The 19,957-nt window shown below is 40.9% G+C and overlaps 2 protein-coding genes across 2 annotated transcripts in view; both read right to left on the minus strand.

The window, feature by feature from the left end:
- CIP2A (cellular inhibitor of PP2A) overlaps positions 1-1,501 on the minus strand; it is a 29,154-nt gene extending 27,653 nt beyond the window's left edge. Inside the window, exon 1 of the mRNA XM_071572539.1 lies at positions 1,385-1,501. Within this exon, the coding sequence (XP_071428640.1) occupies positions 1,385-1,486 (102 nt within the window). The 5' untranslated portion in view covers positions 1,487-1,501. The remainder of the gene's footprint in view (positions 1-1,384) is intronic.
- Positions 1,502-4,158: 2,657 nt separating this feature from the next.
- SH2D1B (SH2 domain containing 1B) lies at positions 4,159-12,875 on the minus strand. The gene is made up of 4 exons (XM_071572553.1): positions 12,727-12,875; positions 9,337-9,400; positions 6,741-6,909; positions 4,159-4,535 (listed from the first exon to the last, which is right to left on the minus strand). Exons 1-4 carry the CDS (start codon positions 12,858-12,860, stop codon positions 4,498-4,500), a joined length of 405 nt encoding a protein of 134 aa, XP_071428654.1. The 5' UTR covers positions 12,861-12,875; the 3' UTR covers positions 4,159-4,497.
- Positions 12,876-19,957: the final 7,082 nt, after the last annotated feature.

Here is a 19,957-nt window from a genome sequence, read left to right on the forward strand (position 1 = left end):
AGCAGCAGTCAGTGCTGTTTTGGGAACACTCTGCCTAAAATGAAAAAATGGAACCTGAGTGCAGGGAACCCCATATAAGATAAGAAGATGCTGAAAAAGATACACCTGCACAACAAGACATGCAGGCTTGATTAATGTTTTGCATAATAGAGACACATAATGTTGGGTTTGCGTATTCCCTGTACATCTTTTAACAAGGGATACAAACAAGAAAGCAGAGCAAAATATGAACTCTCACATGTTTCAGTGATTAAAAAAATAATTCTGTATTTAAACGAGGTACCTTGGAGATTAAGTAACTCAGTCAATGGCGAGCACAGGGATGTACACACAGATTGTACACACAGGGCTGTACACACAGGCTGTACACACAGATTGTACACACAGGGCTGTACACACAGGCTGTACACACAGACTGTACACACAGGGCTGTACACACAGGCTGTACACGCAGGCTGTACACACGGGCTGTACACACGGGCTGTACACACAGGGCTGTACACGCAGACTGTACACGCAGGGCTGCACACAAAAAGACAGTACACACAGACTGTACACACAGGGCTGTACACACAGACTGTACACGCAGGGCTGTACACAAAAAGACAGTACACACAGACTGTACACACAGGGCTGTACACACAGACTGTACACGCAGGGCTGTACACACAGGGCTGTACACACACAGACTCTACACACAGGCTGTACACGCAGGACTGTACACACAGACTGTACATGACGGACTGTACACAGACTGTACACGACGGACTGTACACACAGACTGTACACACAGGGCTGTACACACAGACTGTACACGCAGGGCTGTACACACAGACTGTACACACACAGACTCTACACACAGGCTATACATGCAGGACTGTACACACAGGGCTGTACACGCAGGGCTGTACACACGCAGACTGTACACACAGACTGTACACACAGGGCTGTACACACAGGGCTGTACACAAAGGCTGCACACACAGGGCTGTACACAAAAGGGCTGTACACACAGGCTGTACACAAGGGTTACAGAGGAGGGGCTGTACCTGGTGGTCAGGGAAACTCATTGGCCTACGCCCTTAGCAAAAAACACACTGGAATGCGAGTTGCGTGGAACTGGCAAAACCCAGATACAAAACCAGTTTATCATTCAAACCCTGTTTATTAAGACGTGAAAATAAATGACCCTTGTGGGTGAGATTTCTGGGCAGAGGAAAAAAAAATCCCTCGTAACAGACGCTCTATGCTTGCCCTGAGTGCTTATAAGCATACCGCACACATTTGTAAACACATAAACACACCGCAGCACACTGTAACACAGGACACCACTGTCACCCCACGCCCCGCTCCCTCCGCGCCGCGGAACGAGCGCCGCTCCCACCTGCAGGCTGCGCTGCAGGAGTTGTGCGTTGTGCGGGGTGCTGGCGGCGCGGAACTGCGAGGCCGCGACCAGCAGCGTCTTCATGCAGCCCGCGGCCTCCATGGCGCCGCTCGCCTTTCCCGCCGCCGCCGCCATCTTGGCGCAGCCGCCAATGAGCGACAGCGGCACCGGCGCCGCGCGGCACCACGGGAGACACTGCCGCCGCCATCTTGCTTAAGGGAGATAGAGGCGGGCAGGAGGCGGTGGGGACTATCCAGGGAATGTAGCTGCTTGTGGTGATGGCAACCGTTTCAGGGCTTATATGCAGCTAAGGCGATGCAGAGAGAGACTGTTCCTTAGCGGAGCTTTATGTGGTTGGGGTGAGTTGTCTTCCAGCCCTCCAGGCTCTGGAGGGCAGGTTCGGGATCGCACCTGCCGCCGGTTCCCCCTGCTACCCCAGCACTGCTGCGCCCTGCCTGCCTTCATTGTCGCATCGGCTTGTCCTCTCCCACTGCGGGGCTTGAGTCCTGCCAGCGCCCAGGAGCCCCTCCTGCCTGCAGCTCCCTGGCCTCTCCCGCGGGAAGGGGAGCCCGCGGTGGGTGCGGGCGGGGGGGATCGAACCCGGGCCCGCCTCCCGCGCGGGCAAAGTCCTGAGCCCGCCCCGCGCCTGGCGCCGCATCCGCGACGGGACCTGAATCCTTCCGGCTGTCCAGATACTGCAGGGCCTTCCCCCTCAGTGCTCAGCCTGCCCCGGACAGGGACGGACACGCAGACACACAGACAGATACACAGACACACACGGACACACACAGAGGCACACACACACACACCATAGACACACAGACACACATGGACACACAGACACATAGGCAGACACACACAACATAGACACACAGACACAGACACACAGACACATAGGCAGACACACTGACATGCAGACAGGCGCACACACACATAGACACACACACAGACAGACAGGCACACACACAGACAGACAGGCACACACACAGATAGATGCACACAGACACACAGAAACACACACAGACACTGACAACACACTCCCCTTAGGGATGCTGGAAAGTAGAAGCTGCTGTGTGAAGCTTTTGAACATGTTTTCTCTACTCATGCGCAGGTTGTTTTCTAGTATATTAAGCCTGACAATGTGTGTCAAAATGTGTATATTGTCCTCATTTTTTTCTACTGTTAAAATTATAAACATAGTGCCATACATCAATAAAGTGGTGGTGAGTAATATAAATGTAAGGTCAATCATAATGTAAATTTCTTTTCATTCTGTGTCTCTTTTTCCTCCTTTAAGTCCTTTCTCCTTATGCTCTGTGCTTCACCTGGACTGCCTTGGAGGTAATGCCTGAGAGGGGACCAGAACGTGGGTTTGGAGCCAACCTCAGTTCTAGATGCAGCACCCGGAACAGCAGCCATCACTGGTTGTAAATCCAAGTCCAAAACACGGCTGCCAACAACTGCCTAAGAGGCACCACATCCCAGCCCCTTGTCCTCTCTTCAGCCAGCAGGAATCACACAGTGCCATGAGGCACAGGCTCGGAATCCTCGTCACTTGGCCTTTTCCCAATACTGAACATCAGTGAGAATGACTGAGCATGTGGGGAACTGCCAAGAAAAACTACAGCATTGTGTTCTGCTAAAGGCCAGGCTGCTGGAGGTGGTGTGTCTCAGCACAGCAGTTGCTCAGTCTGATACCTGTGATAACCAGCTATCAGGCAGGCTGCTCAGTTCTGAAAATAAAGAGACACATCCGTGTCTCTTCTACAGAGCAAGGATTGTTGGGGTTTTTTTCTGTCCAATAGTACAATTTTTCATGGATAACTAAATTGTTTTCCATTCATAATGTTTTGGACATGTATTGCAGTATTTTTGGCAATGCCAGGGTTAATTAATATCGTTATTTTTTTTGTTTCCTTCATGCTGTAAGTACCAGTTGAGCCCGGAACCAAAGACTGAGCATTGTTAAATTCATAATGCATTCCCAAGCACTGAAAGATTTAAAAGTCCTTTGACAAATAATGGTATGAAAGAAGCATAATAGAAAAAAATGTATCTGTTATTACCCCTTAAAATACATAAATAATTTGTGAAACATCTTAAACACACAACCAATATAAATGTCTTCCTCACTGTCTCAAATGATGAAGGAGTGTGTACAAGCAACTGAGAGAGTCAGGATATGTGTTCCAGTTCTGGCTTTGGCTGCTACTTGCAGACCACCTTCAAAGCAAAAGTATTTATTAAATATTTAAAATTAAGATAATATTAAAGCAAATTTTTAGATTCAAGAAACCAAACAAAATACATACACATCATAATACAGAACCAATGAATGAGCAACTGAAATTCAGTAAGCACTCTCATGTGTACAGTACCTATTAAAAAAAGATGAGTTCATACTGAATTGCATGTAGAACTTGCACTCATAATCTGCCAGAACCATTCCTCAATATTAAAAGTATTTCAGACCATTTTCATCTTGTTGATTAATTCTTTATGGAATGGATTTAACATAGCATTATTGTTTTAATTTGGATTATTCCAAGTTACAGGCTAATACTAGTATTCTTTGACATTGATGAAACATTTATCCAACAATGAGATAACATGAATCATGTGCAATATAACAGAGTTGAGAGGTTTTAAGGCATTTTATGATGCCAATAGAAGTTTTGGCATATATGTTTTTTATCAATACATATAAATTCTGTCATAAAGTACTGTTTTATGCACATTCGTTTATTTTATTTGTATTGCTGCTTTCTAACAGAATGTTCACTCAAGCAGTTGACATCTTGAACATTTTGCTGACTAAAAAAACCCCAAAAGACACATACATGGACACACATACCTTCCCTCCCATCTGTACCTATATGTATGTACATGTCTGTTATGAAAAATAATTCTTTTATTGCTGAGCAAAAATACATAGTAGCTTGTACTGGATCTAATGGGAGAAAATACAGGTGCTCTGACAGTCTGCAAAAGGAAGAGAGTAATTCCAGAGGTATAGATCCACAGAAGACACCCAACTGGCAGCTCTCTCCAGCCAATCCCCTGCACTGTGGCACAGCCCGAAATGGCCTTCCAAATCATCAGATGCAGATCCTTCAGGGTAAGACAGTGACATAATCGCCATCATTGATTTCTGTAAAGCAATTGATAAAAACAAAAAAGGATGTTTTCATTGCAAGTGGCCCTACTGAAAGGCCCCAGCAAGCAGGATGGCCTGTGTCACGGCAGGTATCAATAACTCAATTTTCTAAACCAGCAAGCTGTTATAAACATTTGTATCCATGTGAGACTCCCTTCTCCCTGAAGAACAGTCAAATGTTGAAAATCTTCCATACTTGGTAAATCAGGTCAGTAGATGAGATAATCTGTGACTATCGCATAACATACCCTTTCTCCTCTAAATAAAAACCCAAGAGAAAAGCTCTCATCCCAACTAAGGGAGGAAACCCTGAGGAAACCGCTTCTCTCTTACATTTTGTTAGATTTACTGTTTTTTTTGAGAAGCCAGATAAAAGGCAAAAATTGAATGCTTGGGACTCAAAGCTGCACTATGGAAACCTGCTCCTCTTCCAGAACTGCTCTCAGACAAGCTGTTCCTAGGCTAGAAAACAAAGTTCAAAAATCTCCAGCCACCATGATTGTGATCCCAGTCCCTTAAGGTGTTCCACTGGCCACACTGGAGCGCTCAGTCCCACATGTGTAGCAAAGCCAGCTGCTGGTGCAAAACGAAGACTGGGACAGCAAAATACCGTGCTTGCTTTAGGGAGCACTGCAGTGTTTTGTGTGGTGCCTGCGTTATCCATCATGACATTAACCTGAGCTTCCCTTGTGAGCATGTAATAATGCAGTCTGTGGAGGAAGTTTGGAATGGTGGACAAGTGAAATTTAAATCGAAATTTAATAACAACAATTCCAACGTAGTTTCATTATTTCTGATAGCTTCCATTTTAATGGACAACCACAAATATTTTGACAGTGAAATTAAAGGGTTTGTTTTCCTCCCCGTCAGTCCAGAACAGGACACTGTAAATCTTCTAGAAAAATTGTAGAACATTATGATAAAACATGCATTACATCTGATTTTTCCCCAAAATATATGCAAGCTGCTGCAGTATTTTCTGTCTCCCCAGAGCAGTAATAATAAGATACCATAAAAATATTTTTAGAGCAAATGTGGCGTATCTGCCTTGTGATACAGGGGACAAGGTAATGTTGAAGATGTGAGAAATATCTCTCTGTTACTGTTTCCCTCAGTCTCCCCGGCTCAGGGAGTGCCAAAGCTGTGGCGGTGCTGTTGGGTGTGAAAACTTGGCGACTGAAGCACAGAGAGGCTGCCCCACACCACTGTGTTGAGCTACTGTGAGGCATGAGATGTAAATCATGCAGCAGATTGGAGACTCCAAGGTGTTGTATCCTTTACCATAATGGTACTTAATGAAAGGATTTCCCTTGCTCACCTGTTCCCTCACTGTGGCTCCAGTCAGAGGACACTGAGACTTTCAGGCTTATTTTTCAGCCTGTGGCCCAATGGATGCTGCATCTGAGCATTGTACAGCAGTTAACACAAAGAATGGCTTTCAGCCATCTGTGAGGGATGCTGGCAAGTTACCAATAGTATGTCCAGTCATCCCTCCCCAAAGAAGGACGTTAGGATGACACGGGGAGCTCACACAAAACAGTCTAAAGCTTTATGAAAGTCTGCATCTTTATTGTATGCATTTGCATAATTCTGTCAGGTAGAAACATTGTATCCTTGTCTTACACCTGCGACTCATGAGCATAAATTAGCAGAAGATAAACAATAGTCTGAACTCTCTGGCTCCAAATCTGTGATCCTGAGTACAAGGCTAAATGCTTATTAATTAGTCATGTGTTAATACAAATCACATCAAATCACAAGCTGACTGGCTTTTTCTTTCCTTCTTTTTTTTTTCCTTGCACCTCTCCCCCCAGTTCAGAAATAATTGAGTTAGGTTTTGATATAAAAATAGCTCAGAACCTGGACAATGAAGGTTAAAGGACAGCTTCAACTCCCAGTGAGGTGCAAGGGCCTGGTACCTTGGCAGAACCCCATTGGGTAAAACTGGTTCTCAGCCTCTCCAGCCTAGAAACATCAACACCATGATTTGGTATCTCTCACAACTTTAATTTGTTAATTTGCAGTGGATGAGGGTAAGTAGCCTGTGAGCTAAGAATAACCTTTTTCATGAAAAAAGAAGAGAGAAGGGAGGATGTTGAACTTCTGAACATGTGAGAGGCCTTTTAGCAACTATTCACCACAAACCTGTCAATGCTGTCATCTTAAACAAACCCACAAAGGCAGAGCTCAGTTTCTCACCACTATAAACGTCGTCCATTCCTGAGTTGAACCTTTGGCTTTTTTGCGAGGCTTTCGTTTTTTTCACTGGGTAGCAGAGGTTTGTTATTAGTCCTTGGTCTGGCTTTTCAAAAGTGTATATTAGGTCCTTTAATGTTCTGAAGATCCTTTCTGGAACACCTTCGGAAGTCTGCAAGGAAAAGACAATGATGTTTGTTTGCAACTGCCCTTCACATGGAGTCCCCTAAATTAAAGGAATGATACGTTGTTTCTTATTTACCAAGGAGCTGTTTTGTAAACTGATTTGGGGACAGATATTGTACTATCCTTAAAACATGAGGGACATCTGTTTGATGGCACAGCTATGGCAGTAAGAGTAACCTCCCTCACCACCTTTTTTTTCCCAAAAAGAACACAAGTTTACAATATTGGTGTAGATGTGTGCTGCAGCAATCCACTACAGCAGTGTCAAAGCATTATACACTTCCCTCTGGTCTTAGAGTGTAAGTTTAGGAATAATATTTAGTTCTCACTTAAAATATTGTATTAACATTGTGACAAACAGAAGCCAAACTTTTACAAAATGTCAACACTGTCAAGCAAAGAACTTGTGCAGTGGTGGCGGATGTGTCTGAGGATCCATACAAAAGTCCCAAGCTTTCACTATCAGGCAGGATTTTATTTCCTGTCCAGCTATGTGATTTGCATTGGAGACTCCTCAGGCTAAACATGGAGGATGGCATTCCTTAGCAGGGCAGCACTGTTCTCACAAACTGCTTTTGAAGTGTGGGTTCATGCAACAGGACTGAACTGCTTCCATGGCACAGCCTCACAGGGATCCATACACGGACTTTACAGCACTGGTGACTTCAGGGAAGAGTCAGACAGTGAGCACATCAATCAGCTCTGATCATGTCCTCATTGGTTTGGTTTCACTTAATTTGCTATCTAACAAAGAAATATGTCTTTAATTTCTTCGGTTTGCTGCATCCTTTATCTTCCATTCAGCTCGATATGGACTTGGTGCCACTGCCTCTGTGTACTAAGTCTGGCTGGGATGGAGTTAATTTTCTTGGTAGAAGCCTGCATAGTGCTGTGTTCTGCATTTGTGACTAAAACAGTGTTGATAACACACTCGTGTTTTGGCTGTTGCTGAACAGTGCTCATGTAGCCTTTAGATTGTTCTTTCAGTTACACTTTGCTTCCCAGTGAGTAAATTCAGTGTGTGCAACATGCTGGGAGGGGACACGGAAGGACAGCAGATTTGAATGTGCCATCCCATCCCATCCAATCTGACACTGCAATCAGCAATAAAAGCTCAGGGAAGTGAAGACATTTGTGGTTATAGTGTTTGTCTTCTCATGCTTTCCAGGAGGTGACTAAACATTACCTCCAGATGGGAAGGAGTGACTAAACTCCTCCTTTGCTTAGCTTGCATGCACAGCTTTGCTTTACCTATTAAACTGGTCCAGGAGTTTTCACTTATCGTCTTCATGTTCTCTTTCCCCCACCTGTCCTGTTAAGTGGGGCAAGGAGTGCGCATCTGTGGGTGAGCATCTGTGAGGTGCTCAGCTGCTGGTGGGGACAAACTACTGCACTCCAGAAAGCTCGTGGCTGAATCTGGCCTTTAAAAACCCCAAGCTCTCCACCACCACAAGTATATTATTTCAGTCTATTATTTTAGGAAACCAAAACAATCTGACTGAAAAATTTGAAGAACAAAACTCTTCTTTCACATTCTTGGCAAAATTTCGTAAAGAAAAGTAGGTTTAAAAAAACTAAAAGTGTTTGAATACCTGCTGATAGAAATGACAGCAAACCCCATTACAGTTGCTATAGTCCAAAACCAAACCTTCTTCATGAGAAATTGCATCTTTTGTACTCAGGGAAATCCCCGAACAAGCAATAAATTACCAGGCTATGAGATCTTGGTTTGTCCTTTATGAAGTGATTTCCTCATTCCACTTAAATGCCACTTAATTGTTGGCAGTCCTTTGCCTGTCTTAGTACATGCAGAGGAGCGTGCCAGCTTTATAAGTGTCCTCTCACATTGCCTGGGGATTTGATTGATTCAGAAGTCTGCTTTTACCCTTATTTTTTCTTGAATAAGCACCATTATCTGACATCATCACTTCAAGTGCCTCACAATGACACAGAATTACAGATTTTTTAAATGGAAAAGATAATTGCAATGTTTTGATCCCTACAAGATGCTGTGTGCAATGGCAGAGCTTTTAAGTAGAAATAGCTAATTAAAAACAGGAGCAAGTAACAAAAGTGATAGATTTTTCTTCAATGCTATCAAAAACAAATTATCAAATTAGAAAGCAGCTGGTTAATAAATAACAGATCCACTTACATTTTAAGGAAATCCTACAAAAAACAGTAGCTAGTTTTGAGCTCATAGGTAATAAATATAACATCAAAAAGTCAAGAATTGAGTAGAGAAGAAAGCAAACTTATGAATATTTTCTATGATATTGTGTTTACATTTTTAAAAATCTATGATCTGTGATATATCAAATAATCATAGATTAAAATGATCAATGATCATCTATGATTTTTTAAATCTGTAATATTTAGTGCAATCTTTAGAGATATAATGAGAGTTACTAACCTGTATTCTAAAATATCCTTGATGTTCCCTGAAGATACGGTAAGTGTAGATGATGTTTTCAAAGCTGTGAAAAACATGGTTGTATATATAATACACCACATTTTTAAGTGCAAAACTAGACATATCTTCAAACAGTGGATGGTATTAAAGACATGAGAAGTTGTGCAGTAAAATTCAATGAGACAGAGGCAGAAAAGCAAAACAGAGAGAGATTAGAGACTGCAAAATGAGTGAAGGCTTAATATCTTGAAATATAGGATTACTCTAACTAGGAGTCTCCAAGAACTTATGAACTAAACCAAACACAGAGACCTTTTATGAACGTTATTTAATTCCAAAACCACCATCCTCTCATCTATCTCCTTATCCTCATCATGTGTGATACCTCCTAAACTTCATTTTGAAATTCTGTTACAAGAAGGCTGTTGAATTTTTGGAGAGATGTTAGCAGAAAATCGCGCCCAGAAAATGACTGCATGGCTCCTGCTTCTAGGAAAATTGTTCTTCCTTTGTATTTCCCAGGGTTTTAGTTATTGTTACTTTTAATAATATGCAGGCATTTGAACACTGAGGCTACTGATGTCTTTGCTTGTATTTTGCCAGCAGAAATAAAAGCTTTATCAAATACCTAGGTGGCAGCAACTCAAGAGGTGAACTGGAGATTATAACTGTGATAAAAAAATAAAATTATAAATCACAAACAAGTGAGAGGGCTGTGGAGCGGGGAACAGTATCTGAAAACAAGTTCTTTTAATTGATGTGCATGTTCATCAGAAGGACTTCAGCTGTAGCTATGTGGCTAAGTGATCAAGCTGTGATGAGACAGAGAATCTTAGGATGTAAACCTGGCTCGGGATTGCATATAAATAAAGTTCCTCTGAAAATAAACTGCTTTGTTTTGCAAAATTGTTACTATGGTCTGAGATCAGGATAAGGCTTCCAGTTATAATAAATTTATTTCAAAGAGTGATATCACAGGGATGCATCTTTTCTTCTTGAGATACCTGTGGAAATCCACACATTCTTTGCTTAAGAGTACTTTATGAATGTAGGTGCTTGTTCTTTGAGCAGAGACAGAGTAGTGAGAAAAAAAATACTAGAAGCCGATAATTTTTGAAACTCATTCTTTACCGAATCATGTAAATTTTGAAAGGTTACTGCCTGGTTATTACTTAGCTACTGTAATTTTTATTAAATAAACATGAAATTATCTTTAGAATGGAAACTTCTGTTTCCACATTAACTACAAAATGCTTACCAGGAGCTGGTAATAGGGTACAAGTTAATGAAGTGCCTGAGCCAAGCACAGGGAAGATCCAGTCGCAGAAAAGCAAGGTGAGAGGAGCTTCTTTTGAAAGAAAGACATGTTGACCCATAAAGAAAACAGTAGCAAGTGCAGTAGGTCTTGACTGAGGCACTGTCAGAGACTTGGGACCATTTTGGATGAAAATGACAGTGTGCTGTGGAGGAAGATGTATCAACAGAGCTGTGCACTGTGATCTACTAGAGAAAAGATGCTTTTGAATTGGTTCCCCCCATTCTGACAGATTCTCCATGGGAGTGCACTCCCTTCAATATCTCAATAATAGAGGACAAAACAAGGTTGTTTAATGTTATCAAGTGGATCAGTATCTTTGCCCAAGGGTCAGCTAATTTGAGAAGTGTGCATCAGTTTGCACATCAACCATGTCAGGTGCTAAGCAAAGTTTTAAGATGCAATTTTGATCCCAAAGTTGTATTAAAACATCACTGAGAGTTTCAGTGTTAATTGTCACCAGTTTTAGGACAGTTTTTCTCTAACTAGTGAACCACTGCCAGGAAGTCCTGTCTCTGAGGCAATTCTCAGTCAATACACTATTACACTATCTGAAGACAAGCCTTACTTTACTCTGTGCAAGCCAGCATATGCTACTCCATTGCTGCCACTCTTTCTGTTTAACTGTTGCATTTGTTAATGTATGAATTACAGTCAAACACACTGAACACTGAAGTTTTATTAGTTTTTAACAGAAAAAACCCTCAGAGGCAAGCTGGAAATCACACGGGTTTTTATACGCCTGCTCAGATATCACACTATGACAGACCAAAGCTTGTCTGCAAGAAATTACAAGTTAAATCTGCTTTGGCCTTAACAAAGGAAAAAGGAAAAAGAAGCAAAAAACCCCAAAAAACAAACCCAAAGCAACCCAAACAAACAAACAAAAAAGACAAGAAAGGAAAAGCAACCATGGTGTGGCATTCTTCTTCCTCTGGGTCAGGTTCCACATTTGTCCGTTCTGACAGGGATATGTGGGCCCATTCCCTCCCACAATCCTTGCCCTCCCCTCACCCGCTACATTGTCTCATTCCACACCATAGTGAAAACAGCTTCCTGTAGCTCCCTCCCTGAGGGCTCTGTTTGTCCCCCTTCCTGAGGAATTTGTTTCCCCACCACTTGCTATATCACTTCTCCTTGTTCTGTCATTTTGCAGACCTCCTCTCTTCTAACCTACCAACCTACATTTCTCCCTCCCTTTTTCTCCCTTCTCTTTTGATTGTTTCACAAGGAATGTGTTTTTAATTATTGATAAAAAATTTTCTTGTATTTTTGAATTAATTAGATGTGTTGTTAAAAATTCTTCATGTCATGTGCAAACGCATCCTCAAGGAAACTATAAACCCTTACATGTTCAAAGAAACACCTATAAAATGCATTTAATGCATTAGGAACAGATCCATTTTATATGAGAAGTGTAAAACAACCTTCTTGAAAGGGAAGTAAAAGTGCTATTCCCTACAGGAGAAGAAAATAATAAAATTTTAATTGTAATAATTAAAGTTAAGGACTAGAAATAGCAATTTTGTATGCCCATCTTGTCTGTGGGTTTGTCATATGATATGAATTGAAACAGAACTTTGTAACTTTCTGTTTCAGCTTATAATCTTATATCAGGTAAAATTCCTTTGAAACACAAGGCTAAGCTTTCATCAGAGAGAAATTGTACAAAGAAGGAAGTGTTTTGTAACACTCCATGAGACTTTTCAGTGTCTCAACAGAGCTAAAATGCTGTTTACTCATCATTCCAAAGGCAGTTACTAAGAGTAAGATTCTTAACATGTTTTAGCAGGCTGAGATATTTTTTCTGGGCTCCCCTTATGGTCTGCAGAGAGACACCAGCATCAACAGATTACAGTTAATTTATCAACTGTTACATGAAATGTTTTTTGCAAATGCCATCTTCTCACCACTCACTATAAAGGAAGCCTAAGACAACCAGCACTGCTTCAATACACAGATACACTCCCCTGGAGTCTGTTAACATCAGGAAAGAACCATTAATGTTAGAGAAGATGAATGTTGTCTTTGGATCCATCTGAAAACTCATAAAAAATCAGTATTAGAGTACTTACAAAACACAGAGACACAATGCTCCTTCCACGCTCTCGCTCTCTCTTATTAAATAGCTGCCATTCTTTCTCTTCTTGGTCAGCAGTTCTTCGCAAGTTCTTTTTGTTATCTTTCCATGAAGAAATGGGAGCTCCATGGACAAAAGAAAACAAGATGCCCTGCCTTTCAAAGCAATTCTAGAGGAAGTCAAAAGCCTGGTATTAAAAGTCAACTTATTCCAAATGCATCTACCAGCGGACAACTGAAACTGGAGGTGCTAAGTACATGCACAAGTTCATCTGTGTTTTCACTGACCTGTCCCAAGTGAGGCTGGTTAGTTGCTTACAGTTCATGAAGGCAGTGAAAGCAGGAAAGGGTTGATCTGCATTGGTCACAGTCCACATCAAAAGCGAAGAGACTTTTGAGTTATGTGCCGTACCTCTAAGCTATGGAATAGCTAAGTTGACACCAAAATGTAGTTATCTTTTTAAGTTAACTTTTGTGTTTGAAGTGGCTCAAAGCCCTGCAAATAGGGTCCTGTGCCACAGGAATAAGGCAGGACTTTATAGGGAAGGAGAAAATTATCTAAAGAAACTCTTGACGTTTTTATTCAAAATTAATAGATGAATTTGAGAAAATGAGTGATGTTCTAACCAGCCTCAGTCATAAGAAAAGACTTGGCAATTCTCTGTTTATGCAGAGGTTTAAACAAACTTCATCAAAATAAGCTGTAGAACTACACAAGGTGTTATAGTGAAATAGTTTGAGGTGGAGAGATCACTGGCTTCTTGAGCCCAGAGGAGAAAAATAACCTGTGAAAAAAACAAGGTAAATACTGACCGAACACTCTTAGCAAGAGCAGCCATGTTGCACATGCAACTGTTATTTTCATGTTTCTTACTCTGAAAACTTTATACACACAAAAGTCTGATATTAACATTAGTGTATTTAACTGCTAGTTAATCATGCATTTCCAGATGGCATCTTAGTTAGTTCAGGAACAAATTTGTTTTGTCTCAAAGAAATTTAGAGAGCTGTGAAAAAAAGATACCTTTCACAGAGAACCCTAGAAATGGCAAGTCCAATGTGACGCTAAAGCTGAGGTCTGTACTGCAGTCACCAGACTGTCAACAAAACAAGTGTCCATTCCCAAGGGGGTGAATGTGTATGTAACTTAGAACCTCCAATTTCAGTTACTGTCTGCAGACAGCTGCATTTGGAGCAAGTTATCTGTAATCTCCCAAGGGGATGGGGATAGAGGTATTGTGGGGGAAATACCTTTGCCTTCCAAGTGGCCATAGGAACACATGACAAAGATTCTCCCAGCTTGCATATTCACTTGTATTTTCCTATGGGTTAAAACTGTTTGGGGCTTTTGTTTACTCATCTTATAAATAAAGGTTTTCCATGAGGTATTTATTGTGAAATGAATGGCTTTTCCAGAAGACCAGCTCTGCAAAGGAAGGGCTCGGGGCTGGCCTGCTTCAAGCAGATGCTCTCTTCTCAGCATTGAAAGGAAGGTAGATAGGAAACAACTGCAAATTCCTCCTTCAGGAAGGTAATGACTAGATCTTCACAGTTTTCCCTAAAGACCTCATTGTCTAGATGCAGTATCTATGACAGTAGATCTTGCAGATCTGAATCCAGAAGTTACTTAAATGGAAACAGCAACCACATGCTGCCCACTAATGCCTTAGTAGAGTGCTTCTCTCATGACAAAAACCCTGGAGAAGAAGAAAGTGCTTGAGGAGAAATAGGGACTGAGGTCTCCTTCTAGCAGCAGCCACCATCCACTATTCTGATCACTTCCTCCTCATTTGTTTCCATGCTCCCTGAGGGCACCCATGAATTAAGGTAGTCCTTTTTCCTTGCCTTACCTATCTGTAGTCTTCAAATGGACCTAAGAATAGGAGCTTGCTTTAAAAGCAGAAATGATAGAAATATACCAGAGAAAGGGGATCTGGGAAGGAGAAAGAAGGGGGAAGCTGTAAATACAGTGTGGTCTGTCACTAAACCACAAACATAATTATGTGGCCAGATGCAGGAACTTCACACTGTGTCTTGTAAGCCTACATGTATGTATGAGTTTGTGTATGTGTGTTTCGCTCTGACATTGGAGGGCTATCCAGGGCAAAACACACAGCAAAACCAAAACAGGAGTCGCAGTTTACAGCTGGGGATACCTGTTGATGGAAGGTGAGGTGAGATTTCCTTGTCAATCACCACAGCATTCTGTCTTTACTATGTACGTTGGGATCACATAACAGTGTATTTCCATAGGCCAAATTTATCTGTAAACTCTGAGAAAACATTTCCTAACAAGTATTTCTGGCTTAACAAATTTAGCAAGTATTTTTGGCTTACACGAACATGCATACCCAGGCTGCCTTCTCAGCAGTCTGAGGAGTGGTCAGAAATATGAACTACTGGTATCAATTGTGATGAAATCTGTGATGAGAAGCCCTGGACAGAGACTGGCAGTGATGCCCCAAGGCAGTGTGGCTTCAGTGGTTGAGGCGATCGCACCAGGCTGAGCCTCTCAGCATTATCACTCAAATCTTAGCTACACGAAACCAAGTAAAGGCTGTTGTGAATCTGCTCTTAAAATCATTTTACTCCACTCCTAAACAGGGATTGGGCTGTTTTGAACTCCTCATACACTGAAGGAGATTTCACAGTTCCTAGGATAGCCTCCTTGCAGTCACTAACTAACCTTTCAGATGACAGTAAAAGGGCAAAAAGCAAAGTTCTTTTTCCTGAGAGAGTGCCTCTTGGCTTGCTTCTACCATAGCAAGGAAAAAAACAGAATATCACTTCCTAAAAATCTTTGTATGTCAAAACAATTACATCCTTTAGTCAGTTTTGTGTTTTCTGAACTTAATGCAATCACTTCCTTTAGTCTTTTTGCACAAGACACATTTTCTGGCAATTGTTCTCTTTACTTTTCTCTGACACCACTTTGGCTACAACTTCCATAAAATCTGATGCATGTATACATACAAATGAGCGAAATCTTTTGATTAGAAGAACAGGATAGTTAGCCACTCCTCCTTTCACAGGCAGCAAAATTTTGGCAGCAGTGCCAAGTCCTGTTTGACCATATCTAGTTGGTTTTCAGCCATTCTACTGCCTTTACTAATTTTGGTTTTTTTCCCTTCCTGTTATTGTAAAACTTAGTGAGGCCATTTCAGAGTGGATCCTCATGCTATCAAGCAGAATTTGAGCTCTGGCTCTACATCTCCTGGCTGCAGCTCTAACGCAGCAAAGCTGTTGATAGTGCCTTCTGTAAGGATTGGAAGTCTGAGGAAGAACTAGGCTGCTTGACAACACTCAGAGTTAAGCATTCAGTGAATAACCAGGAAGAGTGTGGAATATCAGGTAGATATCAGTTAGAGTGAAAGCTGTGGTCAAAAGCAGCTAAAAGCAAAACCAATGTGCTCAAGATGTTGTGAATAAAGCAGGAAGCTGACAGGTCATTTGTTATTTGACCAGAAACAAGAAACCACAAAACAAGAAAACAGAAAACAAGTTGAATCTCCTGAAAATCTGAGTTCCCGTTGAGCTATGTCACAAGGCTGTCACAGTCCTGTGGCTATGGTACAAACAGAACTGATAAGGTTTTTGCAATAAGTACCATTATGTCAATAAATTACATTTAATATTGCAAACCTCATGACTGTAGCATGATATTTACACTAGTCTGTACTTTTGCAATGTAATGTGCCTGAGTACAAAGGGGTTTTTTGGTGGTATTTGTTGATGGCAAGTTTTACTTTATGCCAAAAGGGAAATCCTTATGATGTAAATTGAAGAAGAAAATTGAACTAGTGTGTCTATTACTTACAGATTGCTGCTGGAGCTGTCTGTGGAGCCCCAAGGCATCAGAGGTCTGCCATTAGCTTTCTAATGAAATGTGAACCTAGGAGAAAAAGCCTGTTTTATAACCTTCTTGACATATCACCTGTTTTTAAAAATTAATTGAAAATGATAATTCAAAATGCAAACTTGTCTATGCTAAAAATGGAATTAAAAAGTCACAGAATCAAACAATAAAAAGATATCTCTAAGATATGTAAGTAAGTGTAAGTAGTGGGTTTTGGTCTTGAAATTATCTGGAATTTTACAGTGTTACAATCTCCCTCTGAGACAGGATAACAGGTTCTTGTTAATAGATCCCTTGAGGTGAATCGGAATGAAATGACACTGAATGACAGGTGTATCTATGAGACAGATTTATCTTAACACAATTTAATTGCAGCACAAAGAGGTAGGTAGCTGGTTGGTTATTTTCTCTAAAAATATAAAAATATCACACCCTGAAAATTCATCTCCTAAGATATCATTCATTGATCTCAAATATCACATAAATCAATTAAAATGCATTAAGAAGTCAGTTCACATTATAATGCCCCAAAGTACTGCCTTCCTGTTAAGAAATGTTCAAATAAATCTGTGGGAAATGATGAAATTCATTTACCCTTACTCACTTTTCTATACTCTGCTGCATACTCCATCAAATATAATTACACTATAAAACTTGTACATTTTGTCATCATATTGGACAAGACTCTGACTAGGGTGTTCATCTGTCCACATCTAGAATCATATTAACAGTGACATCTTTTTTACCTTCTGAATTTACGCTTGCGAATATATCTTTTCACTGTTACTAATATTTTCCTACTCCTTAAGTTGCCAGTGTCCTGTCCAGAATGCTGTGTACATGGAACCACAGCTTGTCACTTTGGAAGGGTGCTGCTGGTTTCTCATCTTTGCATAATATTAAACCAATACTTTTTTAAAATATTTTTTCTACAGTAATTAGGCACTGAATAATGTAATGAAAAACAAACCAGGATGATAACATATAAACTTCAGAGGGCTTTTGCATGATTTTCTAAACCACTTGGTTGCCAGCATTTAATTATTATCCTTGAACTATCAAGGTCTGGACAACACTACAGAGACTGATCAGACTAAAACAAGTACACAATGCAGTGCATGCACAGGACAAAATGATGGTCCAAACTCTCAAGAGTTTATAAGACAAGTTCATATAGATCCTGGGCTTGAATTCACATCTACAAGCAAGGCAAGACAGACATGAATCCCCATACAGAGGGATACAGCTTATACTTGACAGTATCAACTCAAATACAAGCAAATACCTAAATAAGAGTTTGTCATAGATGTAGGAATAATGAGGTCAAAAGAATAGGCTAGGAGAACTGTTTAAAGCAGAATTTGTGGAGTATATTGAAAGCAAAGAAAGCATTTAGACTGCCCATCTGGCCTGAAACAAAAACCATTTTTATACCCCATATCCAACAGTGATCAGATATGCAGAAAAAGGAAGTAGTTTTGGGGTTTTTTTGGATAGTAGTGAATACAGGGCTTGTACAAGGGAGGATAAATACTGTGGAAGGACTGCTTCGATAAGAAGCTTAACTGTGAAGATGAGTAGGAAAGGACATATCCTTGGGTGCGTGGACAGAATCTGCAAAGTTCAGATGAAGACTGAATATGGGAGCCTAGAGATGCTCTATTGAAGGTGACATTCCTCTTTGTGTCTCTTTTTTGTGCTCTGTGATGGAGAAAATAATGGAGTTATGCTTTAAGGAAGGCAAAAGGGGCACAGAATGAGCAGGATGCCATAGGAAGCATAAGTGAGATCCTGTGAAGAGTTCTTAAAATGAGAGACACTAAAACCACAGCAAGAGTGACAGATGTCTCAGAGACAGTTGCAGTCATGCAACAGGTCAGTGGTGGGTGAGGTAAACCACACACAAAGGGGGAGGCAAGACAACAAAGGAGGGAAAGGAAGGGAACTAGGAAACAAAAAAAGATGGGTGAATAAAACAAAACTTGATTTTCTGTAAAAACAATCAAAGGCTGATGAGAAAAAATGGGAAAGTGTCTAAAGATGATTTAACCTAATTTTGTTTAAGGACATATGAGCAAAAACTGATCACACAAGTGATTCATTAGAGCAGTACAAAGTGTTACTACTATGACTTTCATGTGAACATAAACCATGAACTGCACTGCAGCATGGTTTTTTCCCATGCTGTTTTAGCTTCTCTGATCAAATTCACATGGCTAGTTTTGATCTCTTCCAGCACAGCTGTATTTGAGCAGGGGAACTTATCTCTTTTTCAAGAACAGTTTCTAGAAGCAACCTGAGTGGAGGCCATGTGAGGATTCAGACCTGTTCTGTGGATTTCAGAGTCTAACAACTTCACCTTGGCACCTTACTATTTGCAAAGGTGCCTGCCTCCCTCAGAGGGAAACATTATCTCTAAACCTTATGTGGTCTTCTACTAGTTTTCAGTGTTTTGCAAATAACTGGATGAAGATTTAGGAAACTAGATTATAGTTTAGTACTTCAGCCAAAATCAGCTCTTAAAGACCCCCACACTAGTTAAAGAACCTTTGTTCTTCTTGACACAAATTAGTAGAGGCCAAAATTTATCCAGGGCTTTGTGTTTTTAAAGCATGCCTAGATTTGAAGTGCTGAGTCAGACAGGAACACTCTTTCTGTTACTAAGAGGGGAAAAGAAAGAACTCGAACTATAGCAGCACAGCTGTAGCAGACTAACTCTTGCTGGAGTTCTCTGTTCTGCTTAATTTTGACTCCCTTTGACAGATAAAGCTTCCCATTGCTACTGTTGCTACTATCAAATTCATATTCAAACCCAAATGCTCCATCTCACAGCATGAAAGCTGAGTGAAATGATTCTCTGGCTTGGTGCCTCAGAAAATAACTCCATTGCACTGGTTAAATTAATCATGAAGAAGGAAGCAGGAATGAAAATAAACAGCATGAACACTTCAATTTTTCTTTGGAAGTCTGGGAGTTTATCAACAGAGCTCACTTAACTCCTGTAGAACAGAGAAGGGTAAGAATTTGTGATCACATAAAGACTGTTATAATATAAATGTACAGATATGCTCCATTAAAAAGGAGCAAAATAAACCTTATTATGCAGCTGTTTCTGTCAGCTCTTAGCTCTGCAACATGACATCCTGGCAATATTCGTGTGGTAAGCCCTCACTGTTTTGTTGAGAGTCTGTGCTACTTGTAGCTCACTACCTCACCTCTGTGATCTAGTGAAGACATCTCTTTGGATATGAATTCTCAAGGACCTTATCTCTCACCTGTGAAGAAAAAACTTTTTCTAAGACACCACTTAATATATATGCAAAAAAATCCAAGTGCTCTGCAACTGTAGTTAGGACCAAGCAAAAGAAAAT

This window comes from Pithys albifrons, chromosome 1 (assembly GCF_047495875.1).
Source record: "Pithys albifrons albifrons isolate INPA30051 chromosome 1, PitAlb_v1, whole genome shotgun sequence".
NCBI lineage: Eukaryota > Metazoa > Chordata > Aves > Passeriformes > Thamnophilidae > Pithys > Pithys albifrons.